This window comes from Mus caroli, unplaced genomic scaffold (assembly GCF_978045245.1).
Source record: "Mus caroli unplaced genomic scaffold, Mus_caroli_1 scaffold_5, whole genome shotgun sequence".
Classification (NCBI taxonomy): Eukaryota; Metazoa; Chordata; class Mammalia; order Rodentia; family Muridae; genus Mus; species Mus caroli.
In genome coordinates, this window is record NW_028227260.1 from 68,419,045 (window position 1) to 68,439,292 (window position 20,248).

Below are 20,248 nucleotides of genomic sequence, written 5' to 3' on the forward strand. Positions count from 1 at the left end.
TAGAGCCCCAGCCTCTTAAGAGTAAGTTTCTAAGCTGTTAGTACTGAGATGTTTTTCCTTCAAAGTGATCAAGTTGCAGAAACATTTCTTATTTGAGTCTTGGAGTGGTGGCTGGGTGTCTTAGTTAGGGTTTTATTGATGTGAAGAGACCCCATGACCATGGCAACACTTATAAAGGAAAACATTTAATTGGGGTTGGCTTACAGGTTCAGAGGTTTCCGAAGTCTATTCCATTATCATCATGGCAGGAAGCATGGCAGTGTGTAGGCAGACATGGTGCTGGAAATGGAGAAGACTGTGTGTCTCACCTGGCATAGCTTGAGCATATATGACTTCAAAGCCTGTCCTCACAGTGATACACTTCTTCCAACAAGGCCATGCCTCATAATAGCACCACTCCCTATAGGCCAAACATTCAAGCACATAAGTTTATGGAGGCCAAACTTACACAAACCATCACTCTGGGGTAGGGTCCTAATGGAAAGGCAGCTCACAAAGCTACTATACTGGCTGGTGTTTAGGAGGTTCGCCTGCATAGTCCCTGTATGCACTGTGAGGTTTGCACTCCTGAGAATGAACAAACCCAATTCACCTGAGACTGACTCCTATTCCATGACTCTCAATTACTTTGCCTCAGGGAGGTATCACTATGGGACCAGAGTACACACTGAGTGTTAGTTTTTCAACAGCTGGGAAACCTAGGTAAAGTTGCTACATTAGCAGGGATCAGAGGATGGGGCAAAGGTGTTGTTGCTACCTGTTTCTTTCCTTCTTTCAAATCAAATTCTGATTGAGCTTTTCTAAAAACTCTGAATGCATTTCCGGTCGCAGGAAGGTCTTAAATAGCCTCTTCCTAGGCAGTGATTCAATTTGTTTACTTCCCATGGTGGCTTACTAAGTGCAGCCAGCCTACAAGGGACAGGAGATGGTCCCAGTTCCAAAACAGCAATTAAGTAACAAAGTGCATGCATGAATCAATCAGATCAGGTTTCATTGTGGGTGGGGGTGGGGTGAACCCAGGCCACTGTACTTTGATTGGTAGGCCTGAAGGGAGAAGGCTTTGGTGGTAGATCTCTTTCATTTCAAGAGAGTGACAAAAAGATGGCCCTAAAAGCAAAGTGGGGCTTTTGTGAGGGTGAAAGCAGATTCTGAATATCCAAGCTCTAACATGCCACGTGCTTGCTAACATTGCTCCCTCTCCCTTCCCTTCCATACTCCTTGCCAAAAAACTAAGCTGAGAAATCTAAACTGCAGAAATCGAGGCTTTCAAGACTCCCCATTACCCTGTGCTCTACCCACACCATCCCCATCCAAGTTCCTTATTCTTTCTGAGACCACATGGGATGGGGAGAAGTCATTCAGATCTAAAATGGCTTCAACTCAGGCCAGGCCTCCATGGAAACTATCAATGGCAGTTTTTAACTACTTTAGGGCTCTGTACTGGATCTTCTTTAGCCCCTAGCTAGCAGGTAGTGGTAGAGATAGTCCATGTGTTTTGTTGAAGTGAAAAGGATAGTCAGGAGAACAGTCTATTTGCAAGTCCCCTCAAATATTTCAGAGGCACTGTTTATACACTTAAGAATGTGTTCCTGCCATCCCGGGGCATTCATTAGAATAGGTGACTCTCCAACCCAGGCTGGAGGAGAACTTTTGTACTTAGGGGAAAAGGCTGAAATGCACACGGCAGAAGTCGGGCAGCCACTTCCACAGCTTCACTTACTCAAGACTGCGCAAAGCCTGGGAGAGGATTGGCATGTGTGGGGTCCCGGAAAGAGGGCCCAGTTAGATCAAAGGGGCCAAGAAAACCTCCTCCAGACCTCAGATATCCCTGCTTTGTCTGTCTTATCTGCTTCCCTTTATGTGAACTGGTCAAAATACTGGCCTCATTATGACATGCTCACAAGTATAACATGCTTTGATCATATCCATTCTTCCATTGGTCTCTTTCGTCTGCATTCCAATCTCTCATCTTCTCAAGCAGTTCCCATGTCTTTTTTTTTTCCTATTAGAAAACAATTCATGATATAGAAATAGGTAGTAACTTCTTGAATAGGAATCTAACTGCCAACAGCTCAGGAAATAATAGTAAGAAATAACAAACAGGCTTGCAAGAAATGTAAAAGCTTTTCTTTCTTTCTTTCTCTCTCTCTCTCTTTCTTTCTTTCTTTTTTTTTTTTTTTACAACAAAGGAAACAATTATGTTAGAAGAGCAGGAGATAAATCTTTACCCCTTATATATCTGACAGGGGATTATTATCCAGAATATATAAAGAACGAAAAATTAATTAAAACATCAAAGTACACTAATAAATAAACGGTAAATGAATGGAACAGACAGTTCTCCAGAGAGAGAAAAATACAATTTGCCAAACAATACACAAATGTTCAGCATCATTAGCCATCACAGCAAACTCCATTAAAAATTCATCTTACTCTAGTTAGAAAACAACAAATGTTTGTCAGAGTGTAGGGTACCTTTGTACAATGTTAGGGTAAATGTAAGTTAGTGAGTCACTATGGAGTGTCCTTTAAAAATGAAAAGAAATTACACATGTCTCTGCCATATTACTCTTGGAAATATACCTGAAGGAATCAAATAGAGGTCAGTGCTCATTCATTTAAAAACATTTTTAGACAGAAGTATACGATGTGGATCTAGCTGGCTTAGAATTCCCTGTGTAGATCAGGCTAACCGCAAATTCCCATAGATTCTCCTGTCTCTGCCTCCTGAGTGCTGGGATTAAAGATATGCACCATCACTGTGTCCAGCCAATACTCACCTGTGCTCTGCTGCACTGTTCAGAGAAACCAAGCTATACAATCAGCACAGATGCCCATGAACAGGTGAGTAGAATATATGTATACCATATATCATGTTATGTGCAGGAAAATGGATGGAAGTAGAGATCATCAGGTTAAACACAATTAACCAGTTCACAAAGACAAACATTGAACCTTTTCCTGTTCCTTTTCTGTCCTCAAACAGAGGAGCTCTCTTTTGTAAGATGCTCAGACCGCTCCACAGGCCCCACTGAGTGCTTGAATGGCCTGAAAACCTCTTTGTGAGATGCTGGACACGAAGCACCACCACACTGTGAGATGGTTCTTTGTAAGTCAGACTCTCTCTGATGATCAGAATGTTTATGTCAAAACTGCTCTGCTATTCCTTCTATACAGTAGTCACAAAGTTACTGTATAATTATGGGCCCACATATAACATTAAGAGGCATATTTTAGGTGTGCGTGTGAGTGTTCACATGTGTGTGCTTACATGTGTTGGGAGGGATCACAGAGAATAATTTAGATTAGTAGTTAACAAGTTGTCCCTCAAATTAATTTATAAGCAATAAACATATTCAGGATACTTTTGGTTTTTTTACTCAAAGTTAAAATGGAGTATGATGGTAAGTGTCTCTTTACACAATTCACCTAGGTAAAACCCTTTGACAATGAAAAGGGACCTAAAACAGAAGAGAAGATAGCTTCCTAAGCTGTCCTCACTTGTGATCCTTTTTAACCTAAGGTATTTTTTACAGGACCCTGATCAAACTTTTACTGATAATGAATCCTAAACATTTGAAAACAAGTCTTTTATATACTTAAATTTATCATCTATTGAAGATGGAAGCAAATTTGCATCAATAAGACCGATGTTCTTGTTTTTCTTTTTTACATAAGGAATTAAATCTTGGGGCTGGATAGTTGACACTATCCAGTATCTAAGTAGGACTTAGAGCATCTTCAATAGATTTCAGTTTATGATATTTTAATTTTATAATCATTAATGTTATGAATGTACTTTTGTACAAAATGGCAGAAGTACATTTAGGACCATTTCAGAAACTGTTGGAAGTTGTGTTCTAATTCCAGGCCAAAAGTCATCAAATATTTTTTAAAGATTTATTTTTATATATGTGTATGTGTGCATGTTGGTGTGGGCATATGACATGTGTGTAGGCTTCCTTTGAGGCCAGAAGAGGGTGTGAGCTCCCTTTGGAGGTGTAGGCAATGGTGAGCTGCCTGACGTGGGTACCAGGAATCAAAATTGGATCCTGTGCAAGAGCAGCAAGTGCTCTTAACCTCAGAGCCATCTCCCAAGCTCTGGCATTCTTTTTAAAAATTCAAGCCAACACCTCAAATGGCAAGTTTTAAAATAAAATATTCTGACACAGTATATTCGAAAGATATACTAATTAGATACATGTCTGAAGAATGGTGATAGAAAAATGTTATTTTTCCATAATTAGACCATTATGCTTTTATGAGAACAGAAAACTTCATATGTGCAGTAAAAACACTGAAACACATAGCAAATGGCGAGTAGTTTGGAGTTCGAGCCTTGGTGTTTTAGGGAAGAGTTTGTTGTGTGAAAGGCGTGACAGTGTGCACTGTGCACTGCGTGCGCATACTGTGTGTTCAGAAACAAAAACAAGGCTGTACTGAAGGCGATGACATAACAGAGCAAGCACTGCCACAAATCCCTTGGGGTCATTATGTGTTTAAGTTGAAATTAAATTGTGGTCTTCCCTTGTTCTGAAACCTCTTATTATTGTCAATATTTTTGTAATACTCACACCCACATGGGGTCATGACCCATTGTTTTAAGAAGCTATGTCTGAAACTAGGTACCAGCTCCAACTTCCCAGAATCTCATCATTACATCATTGCCATATACAAAATAATTTAAAGCAAAGTAAAACTGAAAACATCTGAAGAAAATAGCCTAAGGCTCCTTCCCCCCCCCCCCGTCCCACCCCTGTCCTCCCCACACACACAGAAGGCCAGGGAACCATTTTCTGTTACCTTGGTTTTCTATTTGTTGCTCTAAGTGCTCAGGTTCCTTTCCTTCTAAATGGGAGCCCAGGAGTCTGCGCTTAGCTCTGGCTGCTACTTTTAGGATGTGAAGCCTAAGCCTCAGTACTCTAACTTCAAAGGAAACCGTTATCCCTGATTTACCCTCTAAGAGAAGAGAAAGCTCTCACTTTTACTCTCCAGACTTTTTGTTGTTCACTTTTAAAACCTCAATCTATTTTAAATGGAATATATATATATATATATATATATATTCCATTGCAAAGCTTCTCTTCAAAGAATTACACCCATCCGAGATTCTCACTTCAAAAACAAAATTGTCCAGGCACCAGCCGATCCACAAAACCTTAGACCCCAAATGTGTCCTGCGTACAAGAAGTGCAGGGACAAAGTGGAGCAGAAACTGAGGAAATGAGCAGCCAGTGACCAGCACAACTTGAGACCCATCCCATGGGCAAGCACCAATCCCTGACACTATTAATGATACTCTGTTATACTTGCAGACAGGAGCCTAGCATAACCGTCCTCTGAGAGGCTCCACCCAGCAGCTGACTGAAACAGATGCAGAGACCCACAGACAGACAGTGGTCAGAGCTCAGGGACTCTTATGGAAGAATAGGAGGAAGGAGTGTGGGCCCTGAAAGGGATAGGAACTCCACAGGAAGACCAACAGAGTTAAACTCCCCTGGACCCTTGAGGCTCTCAGAGTCTGACCCACCAACCAAAGAGCATACATGGGCTGGATATAGACCCCTTGCACATATGTAGCAGATGTGTAGCTTGGTCTTCATGTGGGTCCAGAACTGGAGGGGGAAGCTGTCTCTTACCTGCCTGTGGATCCTGTTCCTCTAACTGGGCCTCCTTGTCTGGCCTCAGTGGGAGAGGATGTTCCTAGTCCTGCAGTGACTTGATTTGCCAGGGTGGGTTGGTACCCAGTGGTGCCTCCCCCATCTCAGAGGAGAAGGGGAGAGGAGTCGGGGGAGGGGCTGTGAGGGGGGCTTGGAGGACTCGGTGGTTGTGATTGAGATGTAAAGTGATAAATAATAAATTAATAGAAAAAAACCAAAAATTCAGGATCATTATAATAAATAAATTGATTATTTCAAACTTTCAAGGAGCAGACATAGCCCATGGTGTTTAAATATTGCAAAGAAAAAAGTTTAAGAAGTCATCCTAGATCAGTTTTTTACTTAGTTTGGTTTTGTGTGTCCGATGTGTGGGGAATGTGCTGAGGAAACCCCAGGATTTTTAAAAATTCTAAGCAAGCACTTTACATATAAGTATGTATATGTATGTATACATGTGTGTATTTACATACATATACACACATACATATTTTCTTATTTTTTTAGATAATATATAGATACAAATTTCTACTTGGCATTGTAATAAACAAAATGTGGCATTGACAAACAACAAAATGTTTAGCTTTTTATTAATTGTTTTTTAAAAATTAAAATATAATTACATCACTTCCCCCATCTCCTTTCCTATCCAACCTCTCCTATGCCTCCTCCTTCCAATGAAAATTGAGACACATGAAACTAAATACACTGAATGGAGACATCAGCTCCTTCAACTTGAAATCACTCAAGGACCTATAATATCAGAAAGGACAGGCAGCACCTTTTCTTTTTAAATTGCTCAATTAAAAATGTGTTTGTTTATTGTTCATTATTAGTGTGTGTGTGCGTGTGTGTGTATGCGTGCGGACGCGATGCACATATTAGTTTGTGTCGCAGCACATTTGTGGAGTTCAGAGAACTTTTGGCAGTAAGCTTTCTCCTTGTATCTTTTAAAAAATTTTTTTAATTTATTTTTTACACTCCATATTTCATTCCCTGCCCCTATCCACTCTCTGACTGCTCCACATCCCACACCTCCTCCCCACACCCCCTGACTATCTCCGCATAGCTGTCCCCACCCCCTACCCCACCTGACCTCTAAACTCCCTGGGGCCTCCAGTCTCTTGAGGGTTAGGTGCATCATCTCTGAATGAACACAGACCTGGACGTCCTCTACTGTATGTGTGTTGGGGGCCTCATATCAGCTGGTGTATGCTGTCTGTTTGGTGGTCCAGTGTCTGAGAGATCTTGGGGGTCCAGATTAATTGAGACTGCTGGTCCTCCTGCAGAATTGCCCTTCTCCTTGTATTTTATTGAGGCAGGGACTTTTTGCAGCTTCCCTCCAGGTTAGCTGGCCCACGAGTTTCCAGGTGGTCCTTCTCCCATATTATTGAAGTGCTGGAATTACAGAAACTCACCATTAAATTTGGCTTTTTACATGGTATTGAATTTAAGGCATCAGGTTTGCACAGAAAGTACCTTGACCCACTGAGTCATCCCACTGGTCCTGGGCCTGTCTTTTCTCACAGGCAGCAAGCCATACAGATTGTTTTGGGAGAAATGTCCTTCCTAAAGGTGGGAAAAGGACCTCTGTCACCAATGTTTGCACACTGGGGCTATTACAAGCTGAAATAGATGAACTTATTTGGTCCAGGGTTTCTTTATCTTCCATTAGCTTTTTACACTTTTTATATATCTCTTAGTGATTTCTCTAGAATTCCCATTTGTTCCGTCATTCCTTCACAAATGTATGTTCCTCATCTAAATATAGTAGAAACATTTTGCTTTGGTCTCCTCTTCGGACTTTATTCTCTTGTGAACATTCCTATATGTAAATTGAATAAAGCACGCATACTCCTCTCTCACTTGGCTCCTACATCTAGCTGGAGCCATATAGCTTCTAAGAGGCTTGATATCTCTTTCTCTCCCGTATACTATAACACCAACAAAACTAGAGAATTTTAGGATAAATAAAATAAGGTAGACACAAAGCACAAACACTGTGTAATTACACTTGTATGAGGTCCTCCTAATATTGAAATGCAGAGAGACAGAATGTGGAATTATGGTTTCCATGGCTGGAGTGGGACAGTGGGAAACTGGATATGGAAAATGAGCATGCTTCCATGGCTTGTAGTCGCTGCTACTCTAGAAGCTGAGTAGAAGCAGAAGGATCACATGAGACCATTAGATAGACACCCTGGACAAGAACCCCATCCCCAGACAACAATGGAATGGGTATGGAGTTGCAGTTTGGAAATATGAGAAAGTTCTAGACATGCATTGTGGCAATGGTTGCAAAACAACATGAAAGGACTGGATGTCACTGAGCTGTACATTTAAAACTAGTTAAAAGGCACTACTCAGCAGTAAAATGATTGTGCATGACTTCAATCCCAAGTACCACAAAACCATACGCATGCACGTACAAACACACACACACACACACACACACACACACAGAGAAGAGTGTGTGTTGGAAGAAGAATGCCATTTTATTGTTTACAGAAAAATGGACAGAACTGAAGATCATCACACTAACCAAAATAAGCTAGATGCAGATAAATATCACACTTGTTCCTCATATGTAGATCCTGTGTTTTACATACTAATAAACATTATCTCATGACTATAAAATATACAAATATAGAAGTAGAAGGGAGACTATTTGGGAAAAGGAAATGGACTCAGGAAAAGAGCAGGGAGGGAGAAAAGAAAAGGCAAGTGACATACATGAATGAAAATGTCATTATGAAGATCAACACTATGTATAAAGAATATATTCTAATAAAATTAATAAATATAAAAAACAGAATCAAAACTAAACACAATAATTAAGATGGTAAAATTTATGTCATATATATTTCACCACAATACAACAACTCAAGGGTTGCAGTACAGTAGTGTACTGCTTAAAAGTAATGTTGGGCCTGGTGATGCACTCCATAGCTATAGTTATACCACTAAGCTACAAGTTATACCACTTGTTTATTCTGTGCCAGGCCCTGTGTTGATTCCCTATCAGTGCAAAAGAAAAATATAAAAAAGACAAGAGGAGAAAGTAAAAGTTTACTGTTTTCCTCTTTTATGCATTTCTTCCTTTTCCTAGAGATGATAATACATGTGATTTTTTTTAAAAAAAATATTTCATGTGTATCTAAATATTTGTTATGGTTCACAATGCTGTGATGAATATCATTGAAAGATAATATTGTACAGCACATATCAGCTGAAATGTACTGCTATGTGAAAAGCTATATGCTTTTAGTTTTGCGGCTTTCATTGTAATTAATTGTCATTTATTCCTATGGTTCAGACTATCAAATTCGAAAGAGTAAACACCAAAAATCTCCCTGCTAACTTCCCCCCTGATATCGGCTACCCTTTATCAAAAGCAACAAGTTAACATTTCTAAGCTATACTCAAATCATGCACTGCTTGTTTAGAAATACAAATAATGGTGGTTTGTGCAGTTTCAATTTGATGGCTGTTTCCAGCTTGCCCTTCGGAGTCTGTACCTAATTCTGTACTATCAGCAGTGTTTCTGAGCTCCAGGTCAGAACTGGTCCATCAGCACATCATGCTTTACTTCTGTACCGATCTGCCTGGTAAGGATGGTCTCTAATTTGGTTTGTATTCATTTAATCTGTATTGGGATGAACAAAACAGTGTTTACATATGATGAGAGATCTCTTCCACTTCCCTCTCCATTCCCTTTCATACTATCTCCTCTACCATCTGGCTAGACTGAATAGGGAGACATTCTGTTTTTTGACTCCTTCCTGAGTGCTCTGGTCTGTGTTCCTTTCAGTAAGCCCAGTGACCATGTTTTCTTCTATTTCTCAGCCTATTACCTTCAGGATGCTGAGTGCCAAGACTGCAGCTTTTATCTTTCTAAGCTATTGTTTGTCACTGTGCTCTTCAGTAAATACTGAATGAATGGATGAATGGGCCGCTAGCTATTTCAGACTAAGGGCACTGAAACGCAGCCATTCTGTGTGAATAGTTGAAATCTCTTTATTATGTCACTTTCTTATAAGAATGCATTATATGTAGAAGATAGCTCTTCAAATTCAACATGAAGTGGTGGGTTCTTCAATAAATAGTGTTGGGATAATTCTTAACTACTGCATTTGGGAGAAAATTCCGTGTCCTTACCTTAAACCCAAATAACCTGGGTAAATATATTAAGTATAGCTAAAGAGAAAGAGAAAGCATAAAAAACATGAAATACTCATGAATATGGATCTAACCTCAGGATGGGGAAACCTTCAAGTTAAAAACCTTAAAATTGATAAAATTTCATTACAATTTAAAAAGTTTAGCCCATCACACCAGAAACAAATCTGAAAGGCTAATAATGTATGAGAAAGCTAGCTTTTAAAACACTCAAAGGCAACCTGGCCAGATTCATTAAAACACAGGAAAAAGGACGCTTAGCATTCAGAACACTGTGGCAGGAATATTGCTGTGAGCTTGATGCCAGCTACACACTGAGGTTTGGGGCAGCCTGGGCTACAGAATGAAACCATATTTTAGAATAAAAGAAATCGCATGAGGAAAAGACTCAAAGGAGAATACAAGCATCCATAGAAAACTAAGGAAAATTTAAGACTAGACAACAAATACATATCCCTGCATGAACCAGACAGACATGCCAACAAAAGGTTATTTGATCTCATCAGGAACCAAGGAAGGTCAATTCATACTATTTCACCTACAGTTTAGCCAAGGTGATAATTTTCATTGCTGGCAACTACATGGAAGTATAAATTGGTAGCATCTTTCTTGAGGGCAATTTCCCAGTATTATTAAAAGCCTCTCCTTTTGACCTAGATCATTTTGAGAACTAATCAAAAGGAAATTGTCAGAAAATATAGAAAAAGATTTACTACAAGGACATTACAGTGGCATATTTATAGTAGTGAGAAATTGAAAGCAATCTAAATGTCCCACAACAGAATTGGATAAATAAATTATACTGCATTCAGAAGCAAGAATGTAGGCATTAAGAGCATCATAGCATCATATTGGGACTGGCAGGATGGCTCAGGGGATAAGGGCACCTGCCACCAAAGCTGACAACAGGAGTTCAACCCCCAAGACTCACACAGTAGAAGGAGATAATAGACGTCTGCAAGTGTGCTGAGGACCCACATACACATGCATGTACAAGCACACAAAGCAAGTAAGAATTTAATAACGTTTTAAGGACCCTCCTATTGAAAGCCATTTAAGGATATGGGGGGGGGATGCTTATAATGTGATCTTTTTAAAAAGCAAGTAATAATAGAACAGTACTTTTTAAACATAGGAGTTTATCATGTAGAGAAAAAATCTGGAAGGAATATACTCTGGACTGAAGAGTCTCTGCAGGGAGGCTATCCTGTTCCCATGCAGGCTTCGGTGGAAGCTGTGGTTGTAATCACCGGGGAAGATGATCCTGTGAGGATTTTTTTCTGTATGGCAGGACCTGTGGGAAAAGGTCAAGTGGCTCCAAAATGTCATTATCAACAAAAATCAAGAGATGCCTGATGCCAGGGCTGATACTATGTTTTATTGGCACTTATATAGAGATTAATAGTACCTAGTATTTTCACTTAATGCTTTTGACATCCTTAAGAAATATAGTTTGGGCAAGTATTAATCATGACATGGTTGTTATCTAGGAGGAAATATGTTAAGGAAGATTAGGTAACTACGATCACAAAACTAGAAACTGGGTGGATGAGTTAAAACTTCAAACCTGAAAATATGTGTACCTTCAAAACCTAAGTATGCACACAACAGACACCTTATCTCCAGTTAGTAAGGTAAGAAGAAAGAAGGTGTGGTAATGTGTCAAAAGCAAACAGGAATTAAACCAGTAGGTAAGTGAGTGAAAATCACTTCTGAAATTGGGTCCCTTTGAGACTAGTATTCCATAATAGGTGTATACCACACTGTTCACAATAGTCATGGTTATAGGAAATGAGCAGACTACAAATACCTCATGGTCTTCCAGATCCTCTCTTGGTTTGTGCCTTGAGCCTGAGGCAGACACAGTGTCGAAGAGGTTGGCAAGCCACGTCAGATCTTAAGGGTTCCCAAGGTAGGAGAAGTTGTTTCTCTTGTATTCAGGAGAAAGCCATAAAATGAGAATTTGTCATCTTTGGTCACACCGGCTGTAGAATTCCTAGGGCAGAGGCTGGGCATGGTAGTTTGTCATTTCATCTTTCTAAAGGCTGACAGGATCTCAAGGTTGTGCTCAGCCTGGGCTACCTAATGAAGGTCAGGCTCCACTGGGATACATAACAAGATCATGTCTTCAAACGAAGGGAATGCTCCTTGTCCCCTTTGCTGCCACGCCAGCAGGCTGTGCTCTATTCATCAAACTCTGTTTCCTCCCTCCAAGATGGGCCTAAGGCCTCTTTTCCAGTCAGCTCATCCTTCTCCCACAATCCTCAGACTCAACTTGTGTATTGATAGTCCCAGAACCTCTTGTCTAGCAATTGTCTGCTTCCTCCTCTAATCACATGCTCCTTTCCCACTTCAAAAGCCAGGAATTCCTTTCTCATCCTCAGCCACCTATATCCCCTGTCCTAACTAAGCACCTTTCAGCCTGCCTTTTATCTACTCTCCATAACCTTTAACCTGCCTGTGTTTGCTCCCTTACTCCTCTCCTCATTCACTCAGCCCTTATACAGTCAGTATGTCTTCATCTCTTTATGCCTTCGTCCACAGCCAAGATCCTTTCTCAAGCCCATTCTCAACCTGGTCCCCCTTTCTGCTAAACAGAACACCCTCGTGTACCCCTTTCCTTTCCAGGCCCCACTCCCCAGCCCTTGTGCAGCAGTCACACCAAGGCCTGCTAATACATTTACTACCGTTCTCTGGGCTGTGTTCCATGGACAGGCAGGCCCTCTTTGGTAACCAGGCAACCTTCCTCCATTTGAACTAGCATCTCTAGCCTGCACCATTTCAACCACATAGGAACATGACCCCAGCCAGGATCCTTTCATCTGCCAGGGACTCTTAAGGTGTATGTGCTGGCTAATTTTATGGCAGCTTGACACAATGTATAGTCATCTGAGAGGAGAAAACTTTGATTTAAAAAAATGTTTCCATAAGATCAGGCTGTATGCAAGGCTGTAAGAACATTTTCCTAGTGATTGATCAGGGAGGGCCCAGCCCATTGTGGGTGGTGCCATCCCTGGGCCGGTGGTCCGCTGTTATAAGAAAACATGTTGAGCAACTCAGGAGTGTAGGCCCTGCACCTCACCTGGGCAGCAGAGAAGTGCTGACCCTGGTCTCCCTCTCTGCCTTGCCACCTGTGGTAGTGAGAAGAGCTGGCCCTGCCCCCTACCTCCCACTGGCCATAGCATACAGGAGAGCAGGCCCCTACACCTTGCCTCTATGTGGAGCTGCCCTGATGGTGAAGGCTGGAATGAGTCAGCCCTAAGGGTATATGAGAGTGAGGGTGTGAGAGTAGGGAGAGCTGGCCCAGCCCCTCACAGGCTGCATCACTTGGGAGAGTGGCCCTGTGCCTCGACTGGGCAGCACAGTGAAGCTGGCTCTGGAGGTGTGGGTACAAGTGAACTACCTTAATGGCATGAGGGCAGGAGAGCTGACCCTGCCTCCTGCCAATGGAGGCATTTGGGTGACCTAACCCAAGCAGTGCTGGAGAGCTCGCCCTGGTGGTGTGGGTAAGGGAGAGCGAGCAGGCTGACCAGCTCAGCTACCACCCAGGCCCAGGATTCTTTGGCCCACACTAAAATCTTTATCATCTGTGAAGGGCTGGGACTCGTAAAAGATGCAGATCCATCCAATGCTGCAGCATCTCCATAACACAGGGAAGTAACAAGATAACAGGGAGGAGTACCAGTGAGGATCCAAGATCCATGATGTCACAGAAGCCAGAGATCTTGAACCAGAATAAAGGATTCATTGCAATGCACATTTGCAAGGGAAGATGTGTGGACAGAAGGGTCCTGTGGGACAGACACACTGTGACACACTACCGCTTCCATAATGAATTGTTTTCTAAGCTTTATTTTTGTTGTTGTTTGGTTTGTGTGTGTGTTTTTTATGGGGGGGTTTGCAAGGGCAAAGGGTAGATATGAGGGGACAGGAGATGAGCGGAACTGGGGAGCATGATGTGAAACTCACAAAGAATCAGTGAAAAGTTAAAACAAATAAAAAAACCCTAAAACAATGAAACAAAAATAAATAAATAAATAAATAAATAAATAAATAAATAAATAAATAAATAGAAAAAAAAGATGGAAGGAAGGAAGGAAGGAAGGAAGGAAGGAAGGAAGGAAGGAAGGAAGGAAGCAGGAAGCAAGCAAGCAAGCAAGCAAGCAAGCAAGCAAGCAAGCAGGCTCTGCAAGCCTTAGAGAGCAAGCCAGTATGCAGAACTCTTTTCTGGCTTCTGTATCAGCTCCTGCCTCCAGGTTCCTGCCCATATTGCATTCCCTGTCTTGGCTTCTTTCAAAACCTTTCCTCCCAACTTGTTTTGGCCATGATGTTTCATCACAGCAATGCTAACCCTAATTAAGACAGTATATTCCTGTTTCCAATTAAGCTTCCTAATCCCGACTTCCCTTTCCTATCCTGGGTGTCTCTGACTCCTTTCTCTAAGAGCTCCATTCCTAGCCTGTTCCCTCATCTGCTAAATCCCCTTCTTTCTCAACTCTGTGCTGTCCTCAGTAAGGGTCTCTGTGTAAATACTGACTCTGTACTAACAGGCATGTCATCTACTTGTGAGGACCTTTTTTGCAGAGGTTTTCTTCTCTAACAGTCAGGGACACTTTCCTTGTTCTTGGGTTCCTAATTCAACTAGGCATCCTTTAGTTGTCCTGTCTTTCTGGTTAGCTCTATGCCCCAACCTTATGTATGATCTCTTTCCCCAGCTAAAACCTCCCCTCCTTTCCCTGCCCAGAGTTGTCCCTCTGCTTCCCTACCCAGCTGGGACCTCTTCTCTAACCTATTGCTTCTTCCTTAAGATCTTCCTCTCTGCTTTGCTACTCCTATGCCGTGGCTCCTCTGCCCACCTGAGCCTGCATCCATATATATACCCTAGACGAAGATAGGCTCTTTTTTCCTTCCATGACCATACACAGGAGAGTAGCTTCTCCAGTTTGTGTCCCCTGACAAACTAGGTCTCCTCAAACCAAGCTTAAGTCTCCAACAGAGACCCCAGATGCCTTTATTCCCTTCTTGGGCTACCTTCCTCTCCCCAATGCTGTTTTCCCCAGTTTGTGTCCCTATTATCAGCCTGCATCAACCTTTCCAAACCTTGCCAGTGCTTTTACCTGTCAGGATCCTCTACTTAGTCCTCTTCTTCCAAGCTGATTGCTTCCCCAAGCAATGACTCTTTCCCCAGGAAGGCCTCATCTCCTTCCAGAGCCCCTTCCTCAGAAAGTATCTCTTGCCCTACCAGGTTGCCCGCCCTGATAATTTCCCCATTCAAGAGCCATGGACTTGTTCATAATCTGTTGTACCTGTCCAACCTGGCCTCTTTTTAAAATTTAATTTTTCCATTAATTAATTAATTAATTAATTAATTAATTAATTATAAATCCTGATTGCTGCCCCCATCCCTCCTCACAGAGTCCCTCCCCCATCCCCTTTTCCTCTGAGAGAGTGAGGGCCCTCCTGGGTATACCCCCTGGCACATCAAGTCTCTGCAGGGTTAGTGTATTCTCTCCAAACGAGGCCAGACAAGGCAGCTCAGTTGTGGAATGGACTGCCCAGACAGGCAACAGCTTTAGAGATCCCCATCCAGTTGTTGGAAAACCCACATGGAGCCCGAGCTACACATCTCCTACATCTGTGGGAGGCCTCGGTCCAGCCCATGTATGTTCTTTCCAACCTGGCTTCTTACTTCAGCGAGTTACTCCGTTACCAGCCCATTCCTCTGTCCGTGACTGGGCATGCCTTCCCTGGGAAGCCCAGTTCCATGTCATATTAATCCAAACAATCCCGCCCTGGCCAGGACCCCTTCCCTCCAGAATTCAGTTCTGTTTTCAGCCAATTTCCCTTCCCCCCAACTCTGTCTCTTTCCTTCTTTTCCCTACATAACTCACCCCAGCTGACTCACCTCCCCTACCAGGAGTTCTTCAGGCAGCATCTGTGTCTCTGACCTTTAGCCACATCTTTCCTCACAGCACAGTATGTTGCCTCTAGTCAGTCAGAACCTCTGTCTGTCAACACCTGTTGCCTTAGCCAAGCAGGCCCCACACAACCCCTTTACACAGTCCACCCCATAAAGCATCTTTCCCAGTTCTAGAGCCCTTCCACAATCTTCACTCACATCCTTGGTCAGGATGGGAGTCTTCCCTAAACCCCACCCATGTCCTCTGCCCTTGCCAGGCTTCTTTAAAGCAAAACAGAACAAAACAAGACCCCCCAAATACTTTAAGGCCTATTTCTCATCCTACCCCCTTATTATGCTTGCTGACCCTTCCAGTCCAGCCTATCCAGGTTTTCCCTGGGCTGTCTCTGTACTCAGCCTTTACCCTCCTCCCAGCCAACCTTCCTGGATTTCATCACAGCTTCAAGTGCATTTTCCCTTCCCCTGCCTGTGCCGCCTCCCAAAGCCTGTCTGCTTGCTCCCTAACTCACAGTCCCTTCCCCGTACAGTGCTCCTGTTCCTACAAAGGACTTCTCACCATGGAGCCCAGAAGTGTGCTTTTGAAACTTTATCTCTTTCCCTAGTGAGAACTCTGTTGGGATTTCCAGACTTGTATTTCGGAAAAGTAGATTATAATAGCATTTCCTCCCCTCCTGCAATGTAGCCCTGATCTGGCTGAGGTCTTGGAAGTCAGGGGTCTTTTTTTTTTTAAATCATTTGAATTTTATTCACTAAAACTACAGGACTAAAACACAAGCTAAAGTCCAAGAAAATGAGTGATTTCTTTTTCATTAATTTGCAATTACTACAGGGTTTTTTTTTTTTTTTCGTTTGTGAAAGTAAAATTCCAAAGTCTTTATGGCAGTCTAATTTGGATTTATTATCTCTAGATACTATTATTATTATTATTACTATTATTATTATTCATTTTACATCCCACTCACTGCCCCCTCCCAGTCACCCCCTCCCACAATTCCCCTTCCCTTCTCCTCTGAGTGGGTGGGCCCCTCCCTGGGCAACCTCCCCACCATCAGGGCTACTTTTAAAACACAGCAGAGAATATTAAAGGAAGCCCTTTCATGTGTTTCACTGAGTGAAATATCAACCCAGGGCATCCGTCGTATAAGTCCCTCTTTAAATTCCAGCCTGGGAAGCATTTTCCTCTTGGCCTCCTCCAAGACTGCAGGTGTCTCATCCAGAGCCTCATCTGTCCCCACCAAACCTGCTCCTATTCTTCAGGAGCCCTTTGCTGAAAGCCATCTGGGATACAAACTTCATGTGGACCAAGTCAGCTGCACAAGAAATGCAAACCAGGTATTTCAAAAGCTGCTTTTATTTTTAACACATTGCATAAGTTTTCCAAAAAGTTTTTAAACTAACATATACTATTTGAGATCATTTGGAAGGGACAATGCATTTTTAAAATGTATTTAAGTAAGTTCACTAACATACCGTGGTGAATTTTAAACCTGTAAACCATTCCATTCTTGCTCTTCCTTTTGAATGCCACATTTAAGAGAACAAGGAATTTCTAACAGAAACCTAGCTGTATTGTTCTCTGCTTTCCTTTATACAAAAACTTTTAATATATATTTTTCTCTCTAAAAATTAACAAACCATGTCACTAAGTTCAGGTCTTTCACATCTTTAAGATAAAGCTTACTTCAGGTACTGGTTCATTTAAACTGAATTTCTGCATCTAACAGTTACATTTACCTATTAGAAAAAAAAAAAACAGTTGTTTTAGTGCTTAGAAACTATCTGGGCTTCCAAGGGTGGCTTTCACAGCTACGTTGAAGCCCCTGGAGTGATAACGTTTTCTTTGTTGTTCACTGTTGAATCAACAGTCTGTGAACCACCCCCCCCCAAAAAAAAAAAAGAAAAAAGAAAATATCTGGGCAGCTAAAACCCATTTATGGCTGGCTTCACAAGTTTGAATGAAAAATAAAACCAAACAAGCAAATTATTCCTTGAAGGCTTGTTCATAACCCAGGCATTTTAACATTGCTTAAGAGCAAGCCAGCTGGCTGGGGCATTTTTTTTTTTAACTGAAAAACACTTATAAGTCATTTCAGCCACACCAACTCTACTTTGCAGGGAAAGTCCCACAACCTGAACCATTCTACTAAACTTATTTCAGCCCAGGTAAACATTGAGAAAACCCACAATTTCCATTTTCAGCCTAACATTAATTAAAACTTCAAGAAAAAGGTACCTAAGGGCCAAATGAAGTTAGAGTTGAATCTTAAAGCCTCTTAGGTGTCCCAAAGAATATTATCCTGTGTATAAACTGCCTGCCATTCCCTGCCACATGAAAGGAGCCACACACAAAAAAAAATCTGAGAGGGGGAAAAACAAACAAAAAACACCCAACGCCTCCCAAACCAAAACACCCCCCCCCCCCAAACACACAAACAAACAAAAAAGAGGCAGGACATAGACGTTAAACAAATCTTGAAAACCAAACATAAATGCAAACCAGCAAAGGAAAAGCAACTGCTCTTACTAAGAGACGCCGTAGCAGTTTCAGTTCTTCCAGCAGCCGGAGCTTCTTCCGTTCTTCCAGGAACCGCGGCTGCAGAGGTGACAAAGATGGCGCCTAAGGCAGAGTTCCTTCGCGTCTGCTGGAAAGTTCTAGAAGAGGCGCGGTGCCATTCCTCCAAATGCTCCAGCAACCTCAATGGGCTTCACTGAATTGTAGTGCTCTCCGAAGTCGCAGGCGTAGTGCAGATAGACCAGCGTGACCGGCTTCCTGGTGTACTCTTCCCCGATGACAATGGTGGGTGAGTTGGCCTGTACCACCTCGATGGGGGTCTGCAGGACATGCGACAGGGCTCTCAGCTCCAGCTGACCTCCCCACGAAGCATTGTGCACAATGTCATCACAGTACCTCAGGAAGTCCTCCCGGGTGTAGAAGTTGCCGGCCTCGGGCTCGGTGAAGAAAGGTAAGAAGTCATCAATATGTTTCCGCATGTAGTCGGCAGTGCGGTAGCGAAGGCTCTCGATTGTCACGGAGAACACCAGCTGATCCTGGATGGCACGGTACATGCAGTGGCCGTCAGCTGGGATGGTCTTCATCTCCAAATTTTTAGCCCCTAGAATGGCAACGACCTTCTCCTCCTCCTCACGACGGTTGGCAGCCAGTTGCTCGGCCTGGGCCGCAGGCATCCTCTCCTGGTGCCGTCTCTCCTGGTGAGCTCTTCGGTCACGCCGTTTCTGGGACTTGGGTGGGCGTGGAGGCATATTCTCGAGATTCATCTTTTCGAGGTCGGCTGTAACCGAATCCACACTGCTGTCAGGATTTTCTCCAAATTTCTCCAGCTCCTGCTTGTGCCTCTGCTCCATCTCGGCCTCGAGGCGGGAGATGTCGGCGAGCATCTGCTTCCGTCTGCCCTTGTCGTTCTTTGGGACGGAAGCTTTCAAAGTCTGGATGTGTGCTTGTAGCTCCCTTTTTTCGCGATAGTGGCGACGGATCACCCGTTGGAGTTCCTGCTCGTTGTCAGACATCTTACCAGTGGAAAATGGGAGTTCAAGTCTGGAGGAAACAGGAACAGTTCAAATCGCCAGTCAGGCAGCACAACCTCTCTGAGCGGTAGCTGTGGCAGTCTGCTTGCCTCAGACGTTGGTGGCCACGAATTTTATTCCCAGCCTTCTCTGGGATTGGCTACTGCCCTCTCGGGGCTACGCCCCCAGACACTCCTACCTTTGTGACTGGCGGTTGAGAACCCCTGACTATGTCCCCCTTAGGTCCCCGTAGCACGTAATGGCGCCAGTTTTTAAATTCAAAAGTCGCTCCTAGGAGTCCGCCTTTCTACAGAGCGTGCCATGACGGGCTCGTAGAACTGTTCACTCTTACTGCCCACTTTGTTCCCAAGTTTGGACAGAAAGCAGGCATAGCCCATGTTTGGTACCCACATGGTAAATATTATCAGCCGACTATGTTCTGACCCTGAAGTGTCCAGGAGGCAGAATGACTCTCTCTACTTTTTCAGGTCTCTTGACCACTGAACTTCTAATCTTTGTGTATCAGAACAAAAGCATTTCCTTACATTCCTGGGAACACAGAGTCTTTTAAAATTGTTTCAAAACCAACGAGTCCCACCTCAGTGTAAGATGGCAACAAGCGGTTCTCCTCGCTTATACCGACAGAAATCACTCACATGCCCCTTCTGGGCCCCCAGCTCCCTAAATGGGCCCTCTATATTATTCTTAGCTGTTTTTAAAAAGTTTGCTTCAGAAGATTCTTGCAAAATTTCTGAAAAAAAATTAAATTCAAATTCAAAATAGCGGTTTTATTGTGCGCTAGTCTGTCGCTTTGCCCTTAGTTCCCAAACTGGCCTTTAGATACTGCTCCATTCCCCACTTGGGAACCACGTTCAGCAACACAAGACTATTGTAACCTTAGCACTTGTGGGGTGGAGGCAGGAGAATTAAAAATTTCAAGCTTATTCTGAGAGATAGAGCAAGTTGCAGG

General features: G+C 42.8%; 1 protein-coding gene across 1 annotated transcript; it reads right to left on the reverse strand.

Moving 5' to 3' along the window:
• Positions 1–18,226: 18,226 nt before the first annotated feature.
• Positions 18,227–19,281, reverse strand: Otud6a (OTU deubiquitinase 6A). The gene has a single exon (XM_021154060.3). The coding sequence runs from the start codon at positions 19,279–19,281 to the stop codon at positions 18,409–18,411; it is 873 nt and encodes a 290-aa protein (XP_021009719.1). The 3' UTR covers positions 18,227–18,408.
• Positions 19,282–20,248: the final 967 nt, after the last annotated feature.